Source organism: Carettochelys insculpta, chromosome 16, assembly GCF_033958435.1.
Source record: "Carettochelys insculpta isolate YL-2023 chromosome 16, ASM3395843v1, whole genome shotgun sequence".
Taxonomy (NCBI): Eukaryota; Metazoa; Chordata; order Testudines; family Carettochelyidae; genus Carettochelys; species Carettochelys insculpta.
Window position 1 is genome coordinate 33104703 of NC_134152.1, and position 25182 is coordinate 33129884.

The window sequence follows — 25182 nt, forward strand, 5'->3', positions numbered from 1 at the left end:
GGTGTGAGGAGGCTGCTGAGTTCCAGTGAATTTGGGGACGCATCAGAGCCTAGTATAGCACTGCCGGGCCATTTGGAAAACCTGTTGGTGCAGCGCATGATGGTGTTCCCCTGCTCAAGGGGCTGTGCGAGGAGGAAGGCTCTCCACCCAGCCCTGCGGTGGTGTAGGTAGAGTTCCTGGTCATCTTCCTAGCCAAGAGAACAACGCAGCGGTGTCCATCGGCATAGGAAGCTCAGACTGCACCTGGACCAGTCCAAGCGTGCTTGTCAGACCAGAAACACCTTTTCGGGCGCCCTCCTGTCGTGCTGCTTCCAGATCGGGTGACACGACCCCGGCTGTTCTGTAGCTGAGGGTGGAATCTACTTCAGGTCTTCCAAATGGTTTGCTAGCTGTAAGGAGGGGAGTGGTGAACGCTGGCCCTTGCCACAGGTCTGGTGTTAACCCTGTTTGATGGGGAAGGTGGGAGAAATGACACTTTTTCCCAACCTCTGGAGTGGAATATGACAGAGGTATACAAAATCATGACTGGTGTGGAGAAAATAAATAAGGAAGGAAGCGTTATTTACTTGTTCCCATAACACAAGAGGTGGCGGTGGGGGGTCACCCCAGGAAATTAATGGGCATCAGGTTGAAAACGAACAAAAGGAAGTTTGTCTTCACAGAACACTCAGTCAACCTGTGGAACTCCTCGCCAGAGGATAGTGTGAAGGCCTGGACTTTAACAGGGTTCAGAAGAGAACTAGATAAACTCATGGAGGTTGGGCCCATCAATGGCTGTTGTAGGGATGGTGTCTCAAGCCGTTGTTTGCCAGATGCTGGGAATGGGCAACCGGGAATGGACCACTTGGTGGTTCCCTGTTCTGTTCATCCCTCAGGGGCACCTGGCATTGGACGCTGGGCTACAGCCTTGGGTCTGATGTAGTCTGGCCGTTCTCATGTCCGGTTGCAGGAGATCACACAAGGACTTGTCTGGGAGACACAACTCCTTGGCCGTTTGCTGCTAATTCACAGTCAGTGCATAAGGCTCATTGTCAAAAGCTAGTACCAGTGGTTGGTCTAGCAAGGATACTGGGTGCTTGCTAAATAGTCCCGACCCAGGGCGGCTCCCTCGTGCAGGACTTCTCTACAGTAGCACGTAGCTTAACTTCTCCACTGGCAGTGCCGGCGTAGGAGGGGTGCTCTTGGTTTTACCCTGAGCAAGTCGAGAGAGAGCAGGAATTTGGGAGGCTGCTGGCAAAGGAATGCTGAAATGGGGGTGCATACAGGGGGACCTGCTGGTGCACGCGCTCCAGTCAAACAGTCTGCTCTGGGGCACGTTAACCCAGCCCTGGAGAACTAGCAGCGGTACGGCCGGCAGCTCTGACACTCCTTTGAGCTCGTGTCTTGAGACTGCTACAACCGGCTCCAGCCCCGCTGCCAAAACTAGAACAGTAGCTGCGCAAACCACAGCGCGGTGCAGACCACCACCACCATGGGTAATGTTGATGCTGGGGGGAAGGGAGGGAGAGCTGAAGTGTTCTCCTCTTTGTGAACGTGGATCAGTGAGACGCTTGTGTGTGCTGAATTCAAAGGAGCTGCACCAGAAATAATAAAAGCTTTAAATTCCCAATATTACTGCCTAGATATAGGGCTTAGGGGGGCCTTTTTTTCCAAGGCTGCTGCTGTTAAATCTTCACCGCTGTTAAACCTTCACTGTCCCCCAGACGTTAAAGCCCTGGCCGGGGGCTTGTGTGCACACGCTAGATTAGAGACAATACTGAATGCGGAAACTTTCCCCAGATACCATCACAATGAGACACGTTTGGTTTCTTCATGCCGCGGCCCTGGGCTCTCAAACGGAGCAGCGGACCGGCCTAGCAGAAAAAGCAAAACTGACCCGTCAGTTTTACCACCTCCTGCTGGGTGAAGTCCAAACGTAACTTTAGACCCTCGTGTTTAGGTTGTAAGGCGCTAAAAGCGTGATCTGCACCTCTCTTGTTTTTACACGACTTCCTCTCCCTGTGTATCGCAGCCTGCACAGAGTTGCTACCTCTGGGTAACACCCGTCTGCTTTCGTGCGCCGCGTTGCATCTCGGAGGGCCTCAGTGGAAATGCCGCTGCTGCAGTAGCCGATGGGAAGCTCTCCTCATACAACCGTCGTGGCTCCGACCTGCTTGACCCAGCGGGGGAGGGAGTTTGCAGCTTTCCTGTCCCACCTTCCCTTGTTGCTGGCGTCCCTTGGTTCTGTGCCAGATGGCCCAAGTGGCAGCTGGCTGTTGGTTCTGCAGGAAGACGCTGCTGTGTTAGCGTCTCCTCTGGGGATGCTGTTGTGTGTGTCAGAGTCGCTCTTAACGGGCCCCCGCTTGCCCCAGTCTCCCATGGGCAGTAAACCCTCGGCTTAACGGGCTTAGGGGGGAGGGCTGGAAGTGTGGAAGGAAGGAGCCAGCCTGTGGCTTGCCTGGCTCCAGCCCCCAACGTTTTGAGGTTCAGCCCCCCTCTCCCACCACTCCCAGCAGGGGTGTGTGCTGACACTCCAGCCACGCAGGGGGCACCACCATGGGCTGGCTTGTGCTTCTGCGGCGGGAGGGAGGAGGGGGAGGACAGCTTGAAGATCCAGGCAAGCCACAGGCTGGAGGCGGCTCCTGAGCTGCGGGGAAGTGTTTTGTGGCAGTCCTGAACCATGCAGAGCTGTGCAGCACCTCCCCAGCTGGGCCAGGCAGGCACCCATGCCCCCTGACCCAGCGCCCCCAAGCCCCACCTGCAGCCACCTGCCTGCCCAGCCGTATCCCCCAGCCCCTTCCACTCCTGCACCCTGTGCCACCCAGACCGGTTATCCCCCAGCCCCTCTCCTGCCTCCTGCCCGGGCCCCAGCACTCCACGCCCTCCACCCCTCAGTTTTGGCCCCACCCCCCCGGAACTGAGGGGGCCCAGAAAATCAACTTGCCCCAGTTCCCCTTGGCTCTGGGGTGGAGCTCGAGGGCAATGGGGCGAATGGCTCTTTAGTTCTGCTCTTCCCTTGGTGGCCACATCTGAGAGGTCGGTTGTTTGTGCTTCTCATCTGCGTGCGGCCCCCAGCCGATTTTTCTGTGGGTCACGGGCCCCTGGCCCCAGAAGGTTCCCCACGCGCGTTCTAACCCCTGCAGGGACAGGCGTGACAGTTGCTGAGCCCGTGGTGCGTTGCCTCTGGCCACACCGAAGGAAGCGCAAGCCGCAAAGTGCAGGGCACCTCAACAGCCAAGCAGTCCGCCTCGGGCGTGGGGAGGGCGCAGGGAACTTGCCCGAAGGGGGTCACTTCTAACGAGCGCCTCGGCCGCATTCCAGCCCAAGCGTCTCTCTCTCGCCTGTGGGGTTCCTCTGAAAGCGGGTGCGTTGTGCCAGCGGTCTCAATGACCTGCCGCAATGAGTCCGAACCTTGTCCCCCGGTCACGTCCCCCACACCGTTCCCGGGCCCCCCATCACCGCGGCTCTCCCATCAGAGCCAATTCTAGCCACTATGTATGCTCCCTGGGGTGAGAGAGGAAACCACAGCGTCGATTTTTCAGGCAGCAATTAGTCACGGCTGGAAGATGTTTAATTTAAAAGTAATTGATTGGAACTTTATTATTTATTTAAAACTTTTCTATGATCATTTTTATTATCTTTTATTTTTTCGCTGATCCCCGGGGTCTGCAGACCCCAGGTCAGGAACCTCTGCTCTGTCGGAAGCTTCCACTTTACCAGCTCTGCAGCCGGAGGGCCTGGCTCTTCTGGGCTAATTCCTGGTAGTGTTAGCTGCCGGTCCTGGTTGCATTGCAAAACAGGTGCTAAAGGCCCTGCAGTCTTCACCCTAGTGGCTGGACACACTGCAGTCCGCTCTGAGCACAGGGGCGCTGCCACCTTTGAGGGTTAAATTATTTCAGGGTTCTTATCCTGCGTACAGTGGCCTCTTCCCTTGGGAATTCCTGCCTCTCTCTCATGTGGCTTCCGGTCTGGTCCTGGAACTCTGGCCTCCTTTTCTCCTGTAATGCCCCTGCAGAGCAGGGCATCAGCCGTTTCCTGTCTGTGCTGGGAGCTCACCAGTTCCTGCTTCAGAAGGCTGGACTGTCATCCTGAATGCAGATGGGCTGGCTGCCAGCGTGGGACTCCTCAAACTCCTCCCATCGGCAGCCTCTGATTGCTGTTGTGGCCTCTCTGGGACTTCCAGCTGTATTGGTCTGGAAGCTTTGCTCTGCAGAATCCCCTGGCCGTAAGGCTGCCTTGGTGGAGCGAGCAGTCGTCTTTGGAAGACACCAGGTCTTTAGCCAGGGGAGCTGGCTGCAAGCTGCTGAGATGTAGCTTTTGGTTAACGGTGGTGCCCCGCTCGCAGCTCCAGCTGAGTTCACATAGGCATCAGCAGCCTCTTTGCACATAGGCAGGTTTTTATACCGAGGCAGGCGCTAATGAGTTGAGCAGCAGAGGCCACATCTGAGAGCTTGTTTGTGCTTCTCGTTTTTCTGTGGGTTACCGGCCCCTGGCCCCGAAAAGGTTTCCCCACGCGCATGCTAACCCATGCAGGGACGAGCATGAGAATCCACGAGCCCTGTGGCATGTTGCTACTGGCCAAACCAAAGGAAGTGCAAATAGCAAAGCACATGGCACCTTGCATCTGGCGCCGTCCTCTTGGAGAGCCTTCCAGTGAGATGGTGTGTCGAGTTAGTACATTGTTTAAGCTGGATGCCGCAGTACAAATCACTGAGGGCCACATCGACACCACCCTCTACCGGAAAGCCAGCGACTGCTACACTTACCTCCATGCCTCCAGCTTGCACCCAGCACACACCACACGATCCGTCGTTTTCAGTCAAGCCCTGAGATACAATCGCATCTGCTCTGATCCTACTGACAGAGACAGAAAACCACTCGACCTCTACCAAGCATTTACAAAAACTGAATTACCCACCGGGAGAAGTAAAGAAACAAATGGACGGGGCCAGGCCAATACGCAGAAATCAGCTACTTCAAGATAGGCCCAAGAAGATCAATGACAGAACACTACTTGTCATCACTTACAGCCCCCAGCTCAAACCCCTGCAATGCATCATTAAAAATCTGCAGCCGATTCTGGATTAGGATGCTACGCTCCGGAAGGCTCTAGATGACAGGCCTGTCCTCTCCTACAGACAACCTCCTACCCTAAGAAAGATTCTCCCCAGCAACCACAGCAATACTAATTCTGGAACTTTTTCTTGCAGTAAACCCCACTGCCAACTTTTCCCACATGCTTATTCTGGGGATACCATCACTGGACCTAACCACGTCAGTTACAAGATCAAAGGCACATTCTTTGCACTTCCAGCAGCATTATATATACTGTTATGTGCCAGCAATGCCCTAACACTGTGTGCATTGGACAGACTGGGCAAAACCGTGGCCAAAGAATAAATGGAAACGGATTAGACATCAGGAAACTCAATACGCATAAGCCGTACAGTGAACACTTCAATGGAGTGGGTCATTCAGGTAAAGACCTGAGAATTTGTGTCCTGCAACACAGATAATTTAACAGATTAGAGCGAGAGATTTCTGAGTTAGAGTATGTATTCAAATTTGACACATTAACACGGTATGAACAGACACTTCAACTACCTAGCACATTACAAGGACTACTTCCCTTCCTTTGATGCTTGTAATTAGACAGGACAATTAACATCCTCCCACCTCTCACTGCCTTCCTTCAATCCTATTTGATTTGTCAGTTTTTATTGCAATTTTCCCCGCCCCCTTGGGTCACTGTACTTATAAATGTCAGCCTATGCTGGAAATGAAATTGACCTGGAGACATAGGGGAGGGATAGTTGAGTAGTTTGAGCATTGGCCTGCTGAACCTGGGGTTGCAAGTTCAATCTCTGAGGAGGCCAGTTAGGGATTGGGGCAAATAAATATCAGGGATGGTGCTTGGTCCTGCCAAGAGGGCAGGGGACTGGATTAGATGACCTCCCAAGGTCTCTTCCACTTCTAGGAGATGTGTATCTCCAATTATTTTATTTATTTATTTTATCAAGTGGGTCTGTCCCACGAAAGCTCATCACCAAATAAATCAGTTTGTTAGTCTTTAAAGTGCTACCTTTCTGCTGCTTTGTTTTGTTGGAGTACAGGCTACCACAGCTACCTCTCTGTTACTATTGTTTAAGCTGTTATTAATCACCAGCTTTACAGGCATCTCTCTCTAAAAGGCACAGGGGATGTCAAAACACACAGCACTTACTGACTTTCGATCAGCGTGCGGGATTTCTTGATAGCTGATCAAATGCTAGACTGGCGTTTCTGAAGCTGACAGGGCCACGGAACACTTTTGGCCTTGAAATATAGCGATGGAACGCTGGTCGGGGGTTGCGGGGAGGCTGGAGGGTTTCATACCAAAAAATTGCCACGTGTGATGCTCAAAAGTGGATTTAAAAGTTAGTGGTTTTTTTAGATGTCTCTTTGTCCTTTGTAAAATAAAAATAACATGAGAAAATCACCTGTCTGAACAGCTGACGTCCTTCTGATAGGAGGGCACTTAGCAACTCTAAGTGTAAAAATTAAGTACAAACCTAAAAGAGAACATCACTGCAGTAACACCCCCCCCCCCGAGAAGCACGGTTTCAATTTGAGCTTAACTCACATAAGCGCGAGTTAAGTGCATGTCGAAACTGCTCCAGCCTCCGGCTCCCTCAGCTGGGAGTCCAGCAGGCACACAGCTGGGAGAAGCTGGGGGCCATGTGGCTGCCCCCTCATTCCCCCAGCTGCCTGCTCCCCCAGCCAGGGGAATTCTGTGGCTCTTCCCAACCCACACCCCCCGATTTATGCGAAAATTTATGCTTGCCCAGGACGCAACCGACACGTAAATCAAGGGATTACTGCATAGCAAGCGAAAGACGGATAGTTAGTGTAATTCTTTTTTACAAAAATAGAACGGACAATATCGTTCAATAAAGCTCTGGTCTTCCTTAAAGCTTAAACATTTTTATGAAAAAGAAATGCACAACAAATTAGGTATAGAAAATGTTTTTCAGTGTTGTGGTTTTGTACATTTATTTTTACAGAAAACTATTGGAAAAGAAAAATAAGTAACATCTGACTGTTTTAATTAGAAGTGTTTCTGCATCTTTTGATCACAGAGCTGCTTCATATTAGGAATGATGCTGGAGAGCTGAATCCTCCCGTCAGGTGCAGCATCACAGGATTTCTCTGAACACAACTGGTGCTGAAACAATCCAAGTCGACTCTAATTGTTTGAGCACGAGCCGCACAACTACGCGGTTATGAATGTTATAATTATGAATATACCTACAGTCTGACTATTCAAATCCCTTAGTATTTTTAATACACACATTGATTTCATTTTCAATATTTTTGAAGGAAAAATATCGCTAACATCAACCTTTTTTTTTCACGGACCACCGATTCATATCACACAGAGCAAAGTTTGCGAAACCCTGTGCTAGACAGCAGTGCACTCTGCAAATTGTTGGGTGGAAAAACAATTCTGCTGCTTGCATTAGGTTCCTCATAAATTACTTGCTGCCAGTTGTGTTTTCCTGTGCGGGTGAGCATCTGGAGGCTGTGAACAGAGCTGGGGAAACGACTTCAGCTAAGTAAGGAAGGGAAATGCCTTTTAGAGAAGGTGTACAATTGCAGTGGAGTTTGTCTTTCCCACGCCATCTTATCTGTGTTGCTAAAGCACCTTTTAAAGCTGCCTTGAAAGAGAGACTGATGCAGAATGTCTTTTGACACCTCGCTTAGCTTGAGTGCTGCCAGACTCTGCGGGTTTCGCTTTCCAGTGTGCGAGCTCGATCCGGTGGCAGGTTGGGTGGAGGAAATATTCTGTGTCTATTTAGAATTTGAATAGGAACTGTCCAGGACTTAGGTTTATTTTGCAGCTTCCTTGGACAAGCTTCAGCGAAATCCCTGCAGAAGCCGGGTGTTTGGGCTTTTGTGTTTTGGGTTTCTGCACTCGCTGGCTAAAACCTCTCCTGATAAGTGTGCTTCCACCTGGCAAATCTAGATGTCTTGTAGCCTTGCATTTAATCTGTTCCTTCAAGAGCAAGGCTTTTAAAGCCTGGACAGGTCTGTTGTGCATTTGTCTTGCTCAGATGCTGTAAAAGGAGCAACGTAAGCCTTTTCCTAACAGCTTCCTCCCTTAGCTGAAGGACTCATCATACGCCTTTTGGCTTGGGGCCTGTAGCATCTGCACCCAGTTCAGAAACCCATCCAGTGGGGCTAAGTGAGGCATTGTGTTGTGGCACAAGCATATTGCTGCTGATTTATGTAGATGGCCTTGCAAATGTTGTGCTAATTTATTGTTGTCCTCCTGACAGAGGGGAGAGACTCAGAGGAAAGAGGAGTTGAGTCGTAGTTAGTGCCTGCTCTTCTTCGATCACGCAGTGTGGCTTTTCACAGGGACCCGGCTCTCCTCCTTGCAGAGATGCTTGCAAAAGGCTGTGCAGGGCTGCAGCTAGCCAGGCTAGTGGCTGGTTGATTTCCCCTTAAGATTTCCCCTTTTTCTGTTTTGTGACTCTGCAGCCTGTTTTTCAGGTAGGGGTTTTCCACACCTTCCTGACCATAAAGCTTAGTGTGAAAGAGAGGGTTACTCAATATCTCTAAGTCTTAGAGACAACAATTTCTTAACTCTCAATGTTGCACCCAACACAGAGGAGTTGTAAATTAGAACTTTTCTTGACCAATAAAAGGAACAGATCACAGGCCATAGAAGAAGGGAGAAGTAGACGGGAACAAGTAGAAATCAGAAGCTAGATATTTGTAGAAAATTGATAAGGGAAGCAAAGGGACACAAGGAAAACAATGGGTGGAGCTCTGTGTGGATACAAAATTTGTATCCACCTCTGCAAATCTGAGCCAGGGATCTCCACATTGATACCTGCGCATGTGGATATCTGCAGATTTGCAGTGCTCATGTTGCTAGCTGATGCAGGGCTTAATTGCGGGCAGGAAGCAGAGATCCTTGTTGGGGGACCAGGCACTTGCTTAGCATTCTCAGGTCCCTTACCGTGCGCTCCTGGGTGTATCTGGCTCCATCAGCTCGTGAGCCAGAGGAAGCAAAAGAGAGGAGTCTGGGCTCGGCCCAGTACCCTGCTTCTAGCTCTTCGCCTTGCAGCAGGCTGAGGCCTCTAGCCAGGGAGCTTCCTGACTCCTGGAGTCCATCTTCCATCCACAGCAGCTGCTCGGAGGAGTCGGAAGGGCTCAGGGCGACAGGTTGTGGGAGTGGGACGTGCCTGGGCTCTGCGCCACTAAAAACTTCCTGGCCTGGCCCTCTTTATAAGAATCAAAGCAGCTCCTCGCTCTCTGAGCTGCTCGGAAATCCGCACGCGGAACTGAGCTGAGTGGGGCAGTCTGAATGCCCCCCCCTGTCTGGGGGCTGCTTCCTTCCCCTTGCCCCTCAGCAAAGCAGTGGGAGTTGCAGGGCTGTTTGCTCTTGCTGAGCAGTTAATTACAGCAGCTTATTGCAAACCAGTCACCCTGGCTGCAGCCAGCCTCGTTTAAGCCTCGTCTTCTCCAGCACGAGGTGGGGCCAACCTCTTCCGTCACCGGTGCTGCAGCAACATAGCTACTGCCCCATAGCTGTACTGCTCTAGCACCCCTGGTGGAGACTTGGCTGAGGTCTCCTGGTCCTCAGGGCTCCAACGCTGTTAATATCTGGGATTTAAAGCCTAGATAACTTCATTGATGCCTTAAGGATGGTAGCGATGAAGTGACTTGTGTGACCTTTAGCAGGAACGATTGTTACGTTGCTTCTGGGTCTACGGGTGGTGGAATTATTCTCCACAGTGCTGCTACCAGGGGGCTGCATGCTAGAGTATAACCAGGAAGCTGGCTCCTGCCATTCTGTAGTCTCCGATGGTCCGGGGCCTTGTGGGGATCCCATGTGTGTAGCACTTCAGAGGCGCGGACTCCCGAGCTGAGCAGCTGCTCCAGCCTGCAGTGGGCACCTGTGGGCGAAATAGTCGGCGAATCTGATTTCTTCTGTCCTCGGTCCCATCCCACGAATTGAACCAGCAACGCCACGGGCCAGGGAAGGAAATCCCAGGCTGAGGGGGAGGAACTCTAGGAACACGTGGACAGCAGCTGGTTGCACAAGGTCGACCTGCGGCGGCGCAAGGAGCCGTCGCTGGGCACGTCGTGGGCGGGAGCCAGGGCTGCTCGCGGGGGTGGGTTGGCGCTAACCTCTGCCTCCTGGAGACCCAGCTTGCTGCAGGACCCGGCGTGAGCTCGGCTGAGGCCTGAGGGGTTGCATGGTGGGATCTAGCCCCAGTCTCCGCAGCTCTGAGACGTTGCGGGCTGTAGCCATCCAGTCCTGCCACAGAGCGTCTCCTGGACCCCACCTCCACTTCTCAGTGACCTGGGCGTGGCTGTGCGGGGGCCGAGGGCAGGCAACAGGAGCTCTCCATGTTCATTGTCCCCCCGCATTGCCTGAGCTGCCCTGGGCCCTGCGGGGAACGGCTCTGGCGATGCTGCCCCCTGCGCTCCGTGACTGGATGCAGGAAGCCAAAGCGCAAGGCCCAGAGCTCGTTGGCTCTGCTGGCGTTCGGCCCGGGCTGAACCTGCAGGTGCAGGGCACTGGAGCAGCCTCGGCGTAGTGCTTCCCATTCTACACAGATGGCTGGTGTGGATGGCACTCAGCACCCCCACTGTACGCATCGGTCCAGGGCCCTGGCTGCTGTGCCTGCCCGGTAAAACTCAGAGCCAAAAGAGGGGAGCAGCTGGCGGGGAGGGAAGCTGCTTTGGGACCCGTGAGTGCCTGTACCTCTGTTAAGCCAGCTGGCGCCCATGTGCGGCGCTGAGATGCACCTGTTTCCTGGAGCTAACTGGGAAGAATTCCCCTCCCACCACAGCATCTTAGCAGGACTCGGCTTTCCCGCTCTGCCTCCGGGCCCGGTCTGTGCCGGGGGGCGCTTGGCTCAGCCAGGCTACGTGTGCAGTGGCTCACCCGCTGTCCCCGGGGCAGAATGCGCTTCCCGTGTGTCCCAGCGCTGACCGGGGGAAGTTGCCTGTGGGGTGCAGGACAGTGTTGTGTCAATATTGGCCTTCCTCTCTTCAGGCTCAGGATGGCACTAGCCATGCTGGTCCTCGCGGGTACCTGGTTGGTGGGAGATAGTGCAACGTGGCCTCGCTCTGACCCTTCCCATACTGCTGATGTCAGGGAGGTGCTGGTCAGTCCCCTGTTCTCAGGGCAGGATGAACACAGGGAGAAGCAGTCTCAGGTAGGAGGCCTGCGTGAGCTGGCAGACTTAGAATCGTAGAATCCCAGGGCTGGAAGGGACCTCAGGAGGTCGTCTAGTCCAGCCCCGTGGGCAAAGCAGGATCAGCCCCAATTAAGTCCTCTCAGCCAGGACTTTGTCAAGCTGGGACTTAAAAACCTCCAGGGACGGAGATTCCACCACCTGTCTAGGCAACACATTCCAGTGCTTCACCCCCCTCCTGGGGAAGTAGTTCTTCCTGATATCCAACCTACTCCTCTCCCTCTAACTTCAGACCATTGCTCCTTGTTCTGCCCTCTGCCACCATGGGAACAGTTTCTCTAGAGCTTCATAAAAAAACCCAACCCCAAGCTGTCAGTCTAGGGAGCCCTTTGTCCTCGGAGCCCAAAGCTCCGGCTGGCAGGAGGAGGCAAATGAGGCCTCCAGAGCCCAGACGGGAAGGCAGATGAGTTTAGGAGCTTGGTGCAGTGGGCTTTGCTGAGTGGGTGGGAGGTGGAACGGAGCCAAGCTTGAACTCCTTGTCAGACTCCGGAGCAGGGCTCTGGGCCTTCTGGTTGGCTAAACTCTTGGGTGGAAGAGGCTGGCTCCTGGAAGCAGCGTGTTCCGGAGGGATGCTCGGAGTTCTCGGCTGGTCTGCAGTTGGGGATGTGCGGCTCCCCTCTTGCCCAGGAGAGGGGCTGGCGTGTGTAGATTCAGTGCCCGTGAGGGGGAGGAAGTAAGGCGTCTTGCTGCAGGGTTGTAGCCGTGTGTTTCAGGCCCGTCCTTCATCCTCCGTGGGGCTGCAGCTGTGGCTGCGTTGTGTGCTGCTGCTGTTCCATGGACCAATGTCGTGGACCTAGCACCTGGTGGTAGGGCTTGGAGCCAGAGCTGCTTGCCCAGGCTGGTGCTGTGCCACTAACCCCTCTTACTCTTCCTTCCTGCAGCGGCCACGGTGCAGCCCTGAGCGGGGGCCGACTACACAGGTAGACTGCAGCCTGGCCTCCGCCGCAGGGGAGCGGGAAGAACGAAGCCATGGGAAAGTTCAAGGCCCTTTAGCACAGGAGTGCTAATGCCATTGTTTGCAGCCGGAGGAGCAAAGCTAATTGCAGACATGCCCAGCCTCTCGGATTACCCACCTCCAGCGCGCCGGGCGGGAAGGGACTTGGGCAGTGGAACGAGTTGACGACAGTGACTTAAATTTGTCACGTCGCCCTCTTTCCTCCCCATGCTCCTGCTGCCCCGCAGGCGCAGCGGCTGCTGCTTGAAAGCAGCAGAACAATGGCAGATGGTCCAGGGAACGGACCCAAACGCAGCTTGAGCTCCAGTCTGGCCCCTCTTCCCTTTTGTCAGCTTCGAAGCGGGGGCGGGGGGTTAAGTCCCTCCATCCCTGGATGACCCCCCCACCCCTGCCAGATTAATGGAGGAGCCCTTGTCTGGGGAACACCTCTGGCGAAGACGTGACTGAATCTCCCTCCAAGCACCGGGGGGGTAGAGAAACCTGAAATTCTGTGTTGCTTTCAGCTTGTTTCATGGCAGGCTTAGCCCTAGTCTGTTCCTGTGTCAGCTGTACCCCAAGTTCTGCAGCCTCGTGCTCAGCCAGGAGTTAATCTATACCCACCCCCCAACTTCTAGGCGGCACCTCGAGCTGTGGCTTGTGAGGGAGGGAGGAGCTCAGACCCTCCAGCTGCTGCACCCCCATTCCGGATGTGCTGGATTTTCTCAATCCCATTCCGTTTCCTTGTGTTTTCCAAAGTTTGTTGTTGTTTTTTTTCTTTTTTCTGGGACAGTTACGGCGCGCAGGAGAGTTGCTGAATAAGCATAGCGTGGAGTCTGGAGTTAAAGGCGGGTTGCTCGGAGCAACGGGGCAAGCAGGCAGCTGGTTGCCTGGTGACCCTCTCGGGAGGGATTCCAGAGAATACAGCTCTAGGAGGCCCCAGTAAATCGAAAAGAGAGGCTGGGAGGGGCTGGGAGAAGCAGGGAGCGCCTTATGGGGCGCTCTGCTCCTAGAGAGAGAGCACTGCAAGGGAGAGACGACAAAGCCTGCAAGAACTGCCCCTGGAAACAAGCGACTGACAGTCCGGGTCTCTAAAAGGGATGCGGGGAGCAGCAAATTCTCTGGGGTTGAGCTTTAAGCCTCTGCTGGCAACAAAAGGAAGTTTGACCACTGGATGGTCCCTTCCCAGGACAGAGCGATTGCTCATGTCTTGGTGATCTCCTGGGAGCCATATTGTGGGCTGCTGTTCCCGTTAATCTGTTAGAGATGGCAGCATTTGGTGGTAACCCTGGTGTATCCTGCTGCAAAAACTGTAGGCTCATTCCTTAGCATAGTCCTGGCTCCTATAGGGACGTCTGTTTGTATCCCTCACTGGTGGAGGCCTAGCTGGGCATTGCAGCTTGCAGTTTAAATACCCAAGACAAGTTACTTACAGGTTCAAGGCAGCGAATGGAATAAGCCTTACTTCTGGCTACTGAGTCAATAGCTTCCTTAATCTCACAATTGAGGAAGGAGGCTGAACTGGTTTTTTAAAAAAACAAAAAAAAACCCCAAACCCAAAATAACATGACCTGCTGTAGAGGGGAGGCGAAGGCAGCTATAAAATATCTGTGTAAACAAATGGAGGAAAAGGAAAGCTGATAGCAATGAATTATAAATCAGTACCCAGGGACTGTAGAAAATTGATAAGGGAGACCAGGAGAAAAATTTATAGCCAGCAGAGTTAAGGATGATAAAGAGGCATGTTTTTTTTTTAAAAAGCATATTAGGAACAAAAAATAAAAAAGAATCCTAACCATGGCATTTGTCAGATACTAGATGAAAATAGTAGAACTATCAATTAAGCAGACAAGGGAGAAGTGTTCAGGAACTGTTTCTCCCACAAAACACAAATGATGTAGTCCATCTCAAAGAATACTGTTTTACATTCCACTGGTATCCCTGGAGGATCTTAAACACCAGCTGTGAAAATCAGATGTCCAGATAAATTGCACCCAAGAGTCTTAAAAGACCTGTCTCGGGCACTTGTGGGGCCGTTACTGGTGACTTTCAGTAAGTGGTGAGGCATGAGGAAAACTGGAAGAAAGCTCATATTGTCAGCAAATTCTGTGGCCCAGCTCCTTATAGGTGTGTCACTCTGGTATTAGTTCTAGGCAAGATAAAAGAGTGACTGATAAAGAACTTAAGAGTTAAAGGAGGGCAACATAATACATCCATGTTGACTGGAATTAATGGAAAAGAGATTTGGTTGTGAGGTCTCCTACTTTGGAGATTTCAGCTGTTGTCAATAAAGGTAAAGATGCAGCCTTTTTTTTTTAAAAAAAAGACTACATTTGACTTTACTTATGCACGACATTTTGCTTAAAAAACTCGAATGTAAAATGAGCATGGCAGCTGTTAATCCATTTAGTATATGGCTAAATGATGTTGACATTTTGAGACCTCTAAATGGGGAACCCTCGTGGAGTGGTTGTGTTTCTGGTGCAGGGCCCTTTGATTGATTTTGATGTGGGGGTACACCAAGAATTTGGAAGCTTGCCAAAGGGCTCAGTCTTCTGTGCAGGAGAGGGTTGTGAGCTGGGGCAGGGGACTGGGGTGCAGGATCTGGGAGGGCGTATGGGTGCAAGAGTAGGGGCAGAGGGTTTGGGTTATGTGGTGGGGGGGTCAGGAGTGAGGGGCACAGGGTTGGGGGGGAGGGGCTGGGGTGCCAGAGGCAGGCTCTAGCTGGGAGGTTTACCCAGGCAGCTCCCGGCCAGCAGCCCAGTAGGTGTCTCCGTGCATACCTGGCCATGGTGGGGGCCATTTCCCTCCGTGGATCACAACGAGTCGGGGGGAGGGCAGTGGGTGCTTTTAGTGTACTGCCCATGCTTAAAAATAGGCAGCTTCCATTGGCCAGAACCCAGCCAATAGGGTTGTCCAGGGTGCGGGGACAGCATGTGAAGCCTTACACCCCTGCCTCTGGGCTCACAGCTGCTAAACAGGGCCCTGAAGACCATGTTCTGAGCAGCGTTCAGAGGCGCTGCGTCCGGGGGTGGGCTCCAGCGGCTTTGTCGCTTGGCTCCCGGCCAGTCGTTCTCAACCGGAGGGACCTGTACCCCTTAGGTTCCTCCAAGGTCTTCCAGGGGTACATCAACTCTTCTGGCTCTTTGCCTAGTTTACAACAGGCTTGCATACAAAGCCTGCTCAAAGTCGGTGCAGACAAATTTCATACAGTGACGTGTTTGTACAGCTCCGTGTTTTACACCCCCACAGTTAAGTGCAGTATTTATAGTCAAATGCATTTATTTTATAGTGTTCTGGTAAACAGGAGAAGATAAGCAATCTGTCAGCAAAAGCGTGTTGCAACATGCTTGTATTTTAGGATCAGATTTGGGAAGCAAGTTGTTTTTACAAGTGAGGTGAAACTTTGGTCTTGCTCGCTCCCATCATACTCCTGAAAGGCTAGTCTTATCTGGAAATATTGAGAACCTCAGCCCTGGAGTAGTCGGGCGGCTCTTCAGAAAATATTTTCAGAAGTGCTAACAAATGCGCTGCAGTGGAAGAAAAAAATTTGTGCGTCTGGTGGTGATAGGTACTGGGGAACCCTTTTTTTTTTTTTTTGAAGGGGTACTTTATAAAAAATGGTTGAGAAACACAGCTCTAGGCTGTTCAGCTCTTGACTCAGTGAATAAGCTGGAAGAAAATAGAGTCATCACGGGTGAAGTTTGTGGTGATGCTGTAATTAGTGGAATGGTAATTAAGGAAGAGAACAGGTCACGAATAGTCATCTGGGTTGCTTGGTAAAGCTTGGCCCAAGCAAACAGTGTATTTGAATATGGCTACATGTATCTGTCTGGGAGCAAAGGATGCAGGTTGTGCTGGCAGGATGGGCGGAGGCTGTCCTGGGAAGCAGCGACTGAAAGATGTGAGGGGCATGATGGAGAACCGTGGGAGCGTGAGCTCCTGTTGCGCTAAAAAGGGGCTGGTGCAACCCTTGGGTGGGTCAGCTGGCACCTGGAGTCGGAGCAGAGGTAATTTTACCTCAGGATTTCTCTCTGCTGCACCTGCTGCTGAAATCCTGTGTCCAGTTCTGGTGCCAGCTATTCCAGAAGGTGGATAAATTGAAGAGGGCTCGGAGGAGCTGGGAGCATAAGTCAAGGGTTAGACAGCCAGTTTTACAGCGAGAGACTCAAGGCGTTCCAGTTAGCTCAACAAAGAGATGCTCCAGGGCTGCCTCGATGGGGAGGAACACGTCAGCGTGACAGAGAAGGGGGTTTCGTGCTCCAACGGCTGGGACTTGCGGCTAGACACGTTCAGCCTGGAAATGCGATGTAAGTTTTTAGCTCCTAGAAATTAACCATTGGAACGGCTTTTCCAGCGATCCTGGTGGGTTCTCCGTTCCAGGCAGCTTTTCGATCCTGACCGGGTGATCGCGCTGGTCTTGGGATCTGTGAAATGCCTGTGCCGAAAACAGCAGCTCAGCCTGGCACCCACCAGCAGGGCAGAGTGGCAGTAACGGCGGCTGCCGGGCTTCGGTCCGGCCTCCCACTTGCACTGATCGTGTTTTCCAGGCTTGCCTGTCCGTGCTGCTCTCCTGCCAGTCCCTGCTGGCCTGGGAGGGGAGTGGGTGGTGCGGCCAGGCGAAGCCGTCAACCCCTTCACCGCCTGACCTCCTGGGAGGTGCTTTCGGGCCCTCGTCCTAACGGTGAAATAACCCTGCCAGCTGCCCCAGGCTGAGAGCAGGTACTTGGTGACGTGGAGGAAGGCCTGGCCTCGTGGGGCTGGGCCGTCCAGGTCCCGCTCCGTCGTCACCCAGGCTGCAGTGCAGAATTCTCCCTACCCCACCCCGCAGGGCGACGGCTTTTTGTCCTTCCAGCCTGGAGTGAGCCGAAGGACAGCGGCAGTCTTGCAGTCTGTCTTCCCCGGGGCTGGGGGCCTGGCAGAACCCCGACGGGGGCTCCGGAGGGTGGTGGAGGGCGGCTGCCCTCGGGGTGGGCCAGGGCGCTTCTCCTCCCTTTGACGTGAGGGGGCAGAGCAGTCCCTATGCAGCCGCCTCCTTGCCTAAGCCGCTGGCTGCGCGCGCCCTGGGGCAGCCTCCACGCAAGTGTCGGTTGTCGCCCGCCCGAGACGGGAGCCATTTATCCGGCTCAGCCTACGGGCCTGCTGCTTGGGGGGTGGGAAGCAGAGGGGGGAGCTGCATCGGGGCCGGTACTTTGCTAGGAGCCTGGAGCTCTGGGCCCCTTTGAAGTGCTGTGGCAGCGCCGCTCTGCATGGCTGTGGGGGGCCAGCGCTGTGGTCCTGGTGGTGCTGTGGGCTTAAGGCCCTGCCCCTGCTGGGACCCCCTCCCTACTGTGCTCTGGGACCCAGGGCAGCTGTCGGCCTCGTTGCATCCCAGGGAGTGGGCAGGTCTGCGGCTGACAGCTGGTGCTTTGTGGGGCGCTGAGCGATGGGAGGGAATAGGCCTGAAGGCTGAAATACCCACTTGGCCCCAGAGCTCGTCCACCTGCCAGCCCCAGAGCTCATCCACCTGCTCTCTGCCGCCGCTTCCAGGTCCTGCTGCCGTCCGGCTGGGGGCTCGGGGGATCTCCCGACTTGCCAGCGGGTGGAGAACGCAGCGCTGGGAGCCCAGGAGCTAAACTTCACCCCTTTAACCGCTCGCAGGGTGCGGAGACAGCTGGGCGGGGCGCCCCAGGCAGCCTGGTGACAAATCCGTGGCTGAGGTGGTGTCTGTCCCTCCCCGCCCAGATTCCTGCAGTCCCCCGGCGTGCAGGCTGGTGCGTGGTGAGCCCTTCAAGAAGTAGTCGCTGAGCTCCAGCTGCCCGTGCTTGCAAAGGATGCTAAAGGCGCCTCTGCTCTGGGCTGCAGCGAGACAAGAGAGGCGACGGTTCCAGCAGACGCAGATGACCAGTGCAGACAGTCGTGCATGGTTGTAGTCCGGCTCCGGTGTGAAGCCCAAGCTCTGCCCTGGGCTGTCCTAGCGTCTCTCCTGCTCCGGAGGGGCGACCACAGGCAGGCTGCGGAGCAGTCTCTCTACAGGTGGGAGCTGGGGAAACCAGCTCTGTCTCACGCAAACGAAGAACCGCCCTGGGGTGCCTGGCAAGCCGCCAGTCCTGCTGCTGGCTCTGGCAAAGTGCGAGGTGTCTGGGGCCCGGCGGTGCTGTCTCAGACTCCCCCTGCCCGTCTGCAGCCTGCTGGGCCGGAACGGTCACCTTGCCAGGCAGTCTCGGCTGCCGTCCCGAGAACCCCTCCTGCCAGCCTGGCTCCTGGCAGTCGACTGGCTCTGCTGCGTGCCGGCAGGGCGAATCGAGGTGCTACAGGCTGCCTGCTCTGAGCCGGGCTGAGCAGGGGGCTGTGAGAGACGGGCCCAGGAATCGCTGTGCTTGGATCCTGCTGAAAGAATTAACTTCTTTGGCTTCATTGCTGCACCTGTACGAAATGTGGAGTGGGGGGGGTGCCAACCGTGTGCTCGTACTGCAGCCCCTCTGTGCCCATCCTGCCACCTGCTGTTAGACGCCCACGGCGGGTCCATGCCGGCCGAGTGGGGCTAAGGGGCTGCTTAATTGTGGCAAGTGGTTATTGGGTTTGGAATGCAGCCTGAGCTTTGGGCCCTCTCGGGGTCCCAGAGTCCGGGCTGTAGCCCGAATTCTGAATGTTAATGCCACAGCTCCTTAGCCCGAGCCCTGCGAGCCTGAGTCCGCCGGCGCAGGCCAGGTGTGAGGCCTGCCTGAAGTGTTGACGCACCCGGGAGGCCTTTCAGAGCACTGCGGCCGCGGCGCTGGAGTGCGTCTGCCCTGGTGACTGATTTGGTACTTTCACAAGTCGAATTCCCAACTCAGGCCTGGAGAAAACAGCTCCTGGTACATCCGCCTCGTGCGTAGTGGAATAACCAGGCGCTCTCCTGCTGCCTGTCAAGGTACCCTGTGGAAGTGGTGCTGGTACGTGTCTTCTGATAGGCCCCAGCCTTGCGTCCGCTGCCCGGCTGCCCTGGGCGGAGGTGGGATTTGGTGTGGTAGACAGGCAGATGATGCTGTGAAACTCTCGGAAGGGTTTTGAGGCCACGTAAACCTTGGTGCCTCGTTCAGGTGCTTTGTGGGGGGCTGGCCTCTAGCTAACCAGCCAGGCGCTTTGGCAGCAGCAATGCTGGGCTTGTAAAACCTGCCAGCCAGGGACCTGCGGAGATGCCTGGAGACCCCAGTGGTGAACGTGATGCCACCTAAATACCGGCATGGACTTCGCGGGTCTTGAGCCTTTAGTCCTGGGTTCTCAACCTGGGACCTGACCCGCTGGGGCGGTAAAAGGCAGAGCTCCAGGTGCGCTGGGGGAGTCGGTTTTCATGAGGGACAGGTGGGGGTTGGTGCAGGACTCTCGTGCTCTCTTGTGGCCTCCTTGACTCTCAGCCTGCACCAGCTATGGCGCTCCGGGAGTGGAGCTCACCGGGTTGCACAAGGAGACGGCCGCCGTCACGCAGATGCACTTTTTGCCCGGACAGGTACTTTGCTGCTTTCAGTTCTCGGGGCCTGGTGTCTCCTCCGGAGGCAACGGCACCCACCGGAAGGGAGAGTAACCTGTGTACCGCTGCCACCGTGGTGCGGCAGCCTGTCCTCTGAACTAGCTGGACTCCCTGTCTCCACGCTCCCGGGGCTCCCTCCTGGCCTGCTGATCCCCCTGCTGGGGCTGCGTGTCCTACACAACCTTTGCCCCTTTTGAATAGCTCTTCAGGGCAGGGTCTTGGAAGACTAAAGCAGCTGCTGTAGGGTGGGTGGGCGCAGCCAGCAAGCGCCTGTGCCTCTGGGATGGTGCTTAAAGGCTCCAGCACCCAGTGTGCCCTCTAATTTTTCCCATCTGGGGGTGGGATAAATTTTATTTTGTGCACCGAGGCTTGTGCAGATGTGCACCTCCGATAGAAACACACCCGAGAGGTTGTGGGAGCTCTGCTAATCAGCTGGGCAGCACCCGAATCTCTCCTGGGCAGCTGCTTGCCGGGAACACCGCCTGCACCCAAAAGCCCCGATCCAGATGCGTGGGCTGGTGCAACCAAACCCAGCGCTCTCCATGCAGAGTGGGGAGGCCTAACTCATAACCCCACAAGGTCCGTTGTTTCCTTGCACGTCGGTCTCTCTCCCCCGCAGGGTCGGCTGCTGTCCTTGCTGGATGACAACACCCTGCACCTGTGGGAGATCGACCAGAAGGACGGCTATTCGCACCTGGAGGAGATCCGCAGCTTCGTCCTCCCGGGCCGGCCAGGGTTCGACAGTGCTAAGTACTTACTGCTGCCTGCCCTCTTTCACATGCTTGTCTGGGGAGTGCAGGGCTGTACTGCGGCTGGGGCAGGCCCTGGGCTCTGCTGGGTATGGAGCTCTCTGTGCAGTCCCCTGATGGGCCGACCCAGCCCTGCTCTGGCTCAGGTAGGGCTTGCCTGGAGGTGGTGCTCCAGGCTGGCTCGGGACCAGCTCTGCCCCGAGCGCTGCTAGCCCAGTGCCTGTTGACTCGGTGACAGCTGTTGCCTGGTGCTGCTAGCAGTGCTGCAGAGTCTGCTCCGCTCGGAGGGAGCTGGGCTCTCTTCTGGTTTGTGCATCATCCATTTAAAAAAAAAAAAAACAAAAAACCCCTCCCCTAAATCACCTCCAGGTTCCAGCACTAGGGCCCAGTTCTAACCTCCCTGGCACTGGGGAGACCACGGGCACTGCCAGAGACTTGCGGATGGCGCCGGGCGACCTGGAAGCAGCTCCCAGGTGGCGTTGGCAGAGCTGCACGCCAATAGCTCAACAGCTGCAGCACAGACAACGCCCACTCACTTCACAGTAAGGTGTGGTGATAACCACTGCCTGTGCCTGGCTCGTTGCAGAAACACCCCACGCATCTGCGCACGAGGCAGGTGTGAAAGCTGCTGCTCAGCAGAGGACCCTGTTTTAAAGCACTCGTTGGAAGACTTGAGACGCCAGCTGTGAACCCTTCCGTCACTCTGCATTTGTCCCAGCGTCAGGGTGCAAAGCTCTCGGGTTATCGGAACTGAATGGAAGCCCCAGTCTGTGCCGCCCTGTCCGCGCCACGCGGTGGAAACAGCCGGCGGGTATTTAAAAGGCCAAACCTCCCCGTTTCGTTTCCTCCATCTGGCTCAGTCGCTTGGCCCAAGCTGCAGTTTCATTCCTTTCCCCCTCCAGGAATCTCTGTCCCGGCTCCGTGGTTTCCAAAGCCTTCCCTTTTGTGCCCAGCTGTATAGTTCTCCTGTCAATCGGTTGCCATGGGAATGGTTGCAGCAGTGGAGAAAACAGAGGCTGCTAGGCTGAGATTAGCTTGGCTCTGCAGACACCTCTGCTCAGAAGTGGGGAGTGGAAGCGGGGATGAGTAACGGACAGGGGGCCGAAGGGATGTCTGAGTTTCAGCTTTTGCTGGACTCGGCAAGTTCTTGTCTTAAAAAGCCACAATCTCCTGACCAAGCAGCTGCCCTAGCAGGGCAGTTCTTGCGAAAGGTCTGCCAGAGTTTATCCCCTAGTCTCTCGGTGCTGGGGTGAAATTTTGGCTGCTGCATTGCCAGATGCAAACGTTTATTCTCTTGAAAAATTATTTAAATCTGTTTGGCCACGTTTCACTTAGAAGGGTGGGGAATGACAAAACAAGCCTGATTCCTATGGGATGGGGTGGATCTTCTGGGCCAGCGACCAGGGCCAATGAAGCATTGTTTCAGTTCATTTTAAGGGCTCCTCTGACTGCAGAGTTTTCTCTACGGTTCTGAGTGTAGCCCAGATACACCGTGTAAAACTTGCTGCTAACTCTTCTAGGTAGGTAGCACCCTGGCCCCCACCCCCTGCCTTTTCGTTAAGCGAACGCTGCCAGGAGTTCAATTTTGCAGCACCTAATGTTGATGAAAAATGCTTTGGGGTCTTTCCAAAAAGTAAAGGAAGATGTTTTCCAAAACTTCCATGAGCCTCAGCAGCGTGTGCAACCCAAGCCTCGAATTGCTACGCCTCCCCACGATAACCACCCTGGGATTAACTAGTCTGTCTCTGGGCCTAGCTGGAGAAGAGCAAAAATTAGACGGTAGAATTTCAAAAAAGGTTGCGATTTTTAACTTCTATAATTACAACAGCCGCGAGGAAGCGTGTTCCCTTGAACACACCTGGTGCAGGGCCTGGGGTGCTCTCTGGCCTGATTTTCAGAGGTGCCGGATCTCCGGAATTCCCGCCGACGCTGACGGTGGAGGATGTGGCTGCTCAGCGTCTCCGAATGTGGTCCCTTTGTGTGCAGCTTGGGCAGACGCCCGGGGCCGAGCGTTGACTCGTTTCGAATTGTTACAGTTGCTCACTCCGATGATGCGTTATTGCATCTACCAGCCCTCAGCTGAGGTGATCGGTGTTAAAAATCCAGGTGTGAGTTCTGTGGCCCTTTAACACTGACTAGCTCTGGGGGCTGCAAGAACCCCGTCCTGAGTTGCAGCCTCCTTCAATGAAGCCTTTGTTCTGGTTTGCAGCACGGAGTGCAAGCAGTGGCGTTATTCACGCTCTGGCGGGAAGGTCCTGGGAAGGAGAAAAGGGGCTGTGGCAACTCGAACCACGTGCCAAGGCCGTGAAGGTGCACGAGTGACTTTACGCTCTGGTGGCCCTTCTGCACCAGCACCTGCCTCTTCCCGTTACTTCCGTAACCCGCCGGAGGGTTTGCCAAGAGGCAGCCTCAGGCAATGACACAGGCCGTCTTTATTTGGAGCTGAGGCTTTTGAGAACAACACAAACTCGGAGCAATGGTTACCTGATCCCTTAACTAGACAGTGAGATCCACTGGGGTTCAAGTGACCCCCTACGCTTAATAGCAGGGAATAGAACTTGGCCCAGCTGTTGATCAGGCTGCATTAGCAACTAGGGAAGCTAATGAGCAGCGGTGATTAAATTGGAATGGCAGATCTGGGGTCTGGGTCTGGCTCCTTCTCTTTTCCAGGGAGAGGAGCAGGCTGTGTGGGGATAACTTAGTTCCTGGCTCCAAATCCCCCAGGAAGAGGGCTTGGGGAGAAGGTGGGAGCTGAAGCATTGGAGTCAGAGGCCCAGCTGCTGCTGTGCCGCGAGGGAGAGGCCCGTGCGGTGGAGTCTGCAGGGTTGCAAATAAAACCCAGCTCAGAGCTGCCTCTCATTACCTGGGAAAGATAACGGCACTGAAGGGCACCGTGTGAAACTGAGCCTTATGCACGTCCCAAGTCAAGGGGTCTGTGACTTGCAGCTCCGGAGCCGCGCGTGGCTCTTTAAGGACTTGTTTGTGGCTCCCGATGCTGTAATTGCAACATGGAAAAAAATCCCAAACCCTCGCCGATTATTGTTAATAAATAACGAAGGTCTAAACGCCCCAAAATCAACAACTCCCACCTAACTAGCAAACGATGTGTGATCTCGAAATGCTGGTTAACACCCACTTGCGCCCTCCAGAGAGAGACACTTCGGGGGTGCAAGTCAGGAAGACAGTGGTAAAGTGCGAGGAAACTGTATAAAAAGTTTGTGAACATCCTGCTGTGAACATCTCAATCACAAACCCTTGTGTGCGCGTCTCTTAAAATAGGCGTTCCGGAAAGTCCCGCGTGGTGCTATTTGTGAAGGACCGTCTCGTTTCCGCTGGCACGGCGGCTCTTGGATTACCGAGTTTGACCAAATTGGGAAAAACTGGCGCTCTCTGCTGTTTTGGTTGCTTGAGCCCCTCTGGGTTCTAGGCCAGGCGCGGGGTTCGTCCTGCAGTGCCTTGTGCCGCTTCGGAAGCTCCGGCACCTCTGAGTCCCCAATAAACAGCGGCGTGGGCCCAGATCCTGGTGGGGCCCAGGCGAGCTGGGCTGGTATCTCCTTTCAGCTTCCTTCTATGCCAGGCTGCACTGCCCCCTGCTGCCTGTCTGGTGGCTCTGCAGCCAGCGGCCCTGGCTCACCAGAGCTGCGGTGCTGATGAGCAAGACATCAGGACTGACCAATGTGCAGAGCCTTCCCCTCTGTTCCATTTCACTCCTGGAATTGCTCTCTCCCCCGCCGACTTCCTTCAGAGGCTGCTGAGAGATGGGCCCCCCCGTGAGAACTGCCCTAACACTGAGAGTCTGTTAGATTCTCGGCGGCCTCCCTGGGGCGGCTGCTGGGTTCCCCGATTCCCTCCTGCTTCTTGGCCTCTGCCGGCTCGACGGGTCGTGGCCTCAGTGTCGCTGGGCGGGGACTCTCGTCTCCTTTTTCTGACGCACGGGAGTTTTTGGAGTGAGCCTCGGCTGCGTGTCTGCCGCTGAACGGCTCCGTCCGGGCCCGACAGAGCCGCCTGCTTCTCTTTGGCCCCAGGTTGTCGACGGCTGGTTTAAAACTGGTTAGAAAAACAGACCCCCGCCTGTGCGCCAGGGTCCCTCTCCACCCAAGTGGAACGTCTGTCTCCCGCTAGGGCACCCCTTGCAGGCCCTGTAGCTGGGGCAGGCAGGCTCCTCCGAGGGGACGCTGGAGGCAGAGCCGAAGCCACAGGCAGTAGGAATCGAGGGGGCTCTGCTTCTGGAGCCTTGGTGCCCTGAACAGGTGTGACGCCGCTCGGACAACCGTTGGGTCCCGCTGGTGCCTTGCGCCTGGGAGGCAGCTCGTGAAGGTGGCAGCTTCTGTTGACCCAGTTTAGTCCGGGGGAAGACAGCCCAGTCTCCTCTTTCAGCCAGGGTGCAACACGGGACCACCCCAAGGGAGGTGCGGGTCCTAGGGCAGCACCCCTGAGTGCTCCAGGTATGGGGCCTCGGGCAGCCCTCCATCTCCCCCCATTCTGCCCCCTTGTTCGAAGCCCCCTCCCGCAAGCAACGTGAGCCAGGGCATTGCCAGGGGCCCGTGTGCGAGACGGCAGCAGGGGCCTGGCCACGCAAACCCCAGCCCCTGCATAATCTCATGGGCCCCCTCGTAGGACGGCTGGGGGCCCTGCACGGTGCCACCTCAAAGTGTGGGGCTGGGACAGTCCCCCCCAACCATCCTATGGACGGGACACTTCTGGTGCATCTCCTGGGGGGAACAGGAGGCCCTGCGAAAATGAGCCGTTGTGCGTGACGCCCCCGGCTTACCACCC

The 25182-nt window shown here is 55.0% G+C and overlaps 1 protein-coding gene across 1 annotated transcript in view; it reads left to right on the top strand.

Annotated features, from left to right (window-relative positions):
- LLGL1 (LLGL scribble cell polarity complex component 1) overlaps nt 1–25182 on the top strand; it is a 66867-nt gene that overhangs the window by 21707 nt on the left and 19978 nt on the right. The window contains exons 3-4 of the mRNA XM_075010614.1: nt 19555–19636; nt 20277–20407. Coding sequence (XP_074866715.1) covers nt 19555–19636; nt 20277–20407 — 213 coding nt within the window. The remainder of the gene's footprint in view (nt 1–19554; nt 19637–20276; nt 20408–25182) is intronic.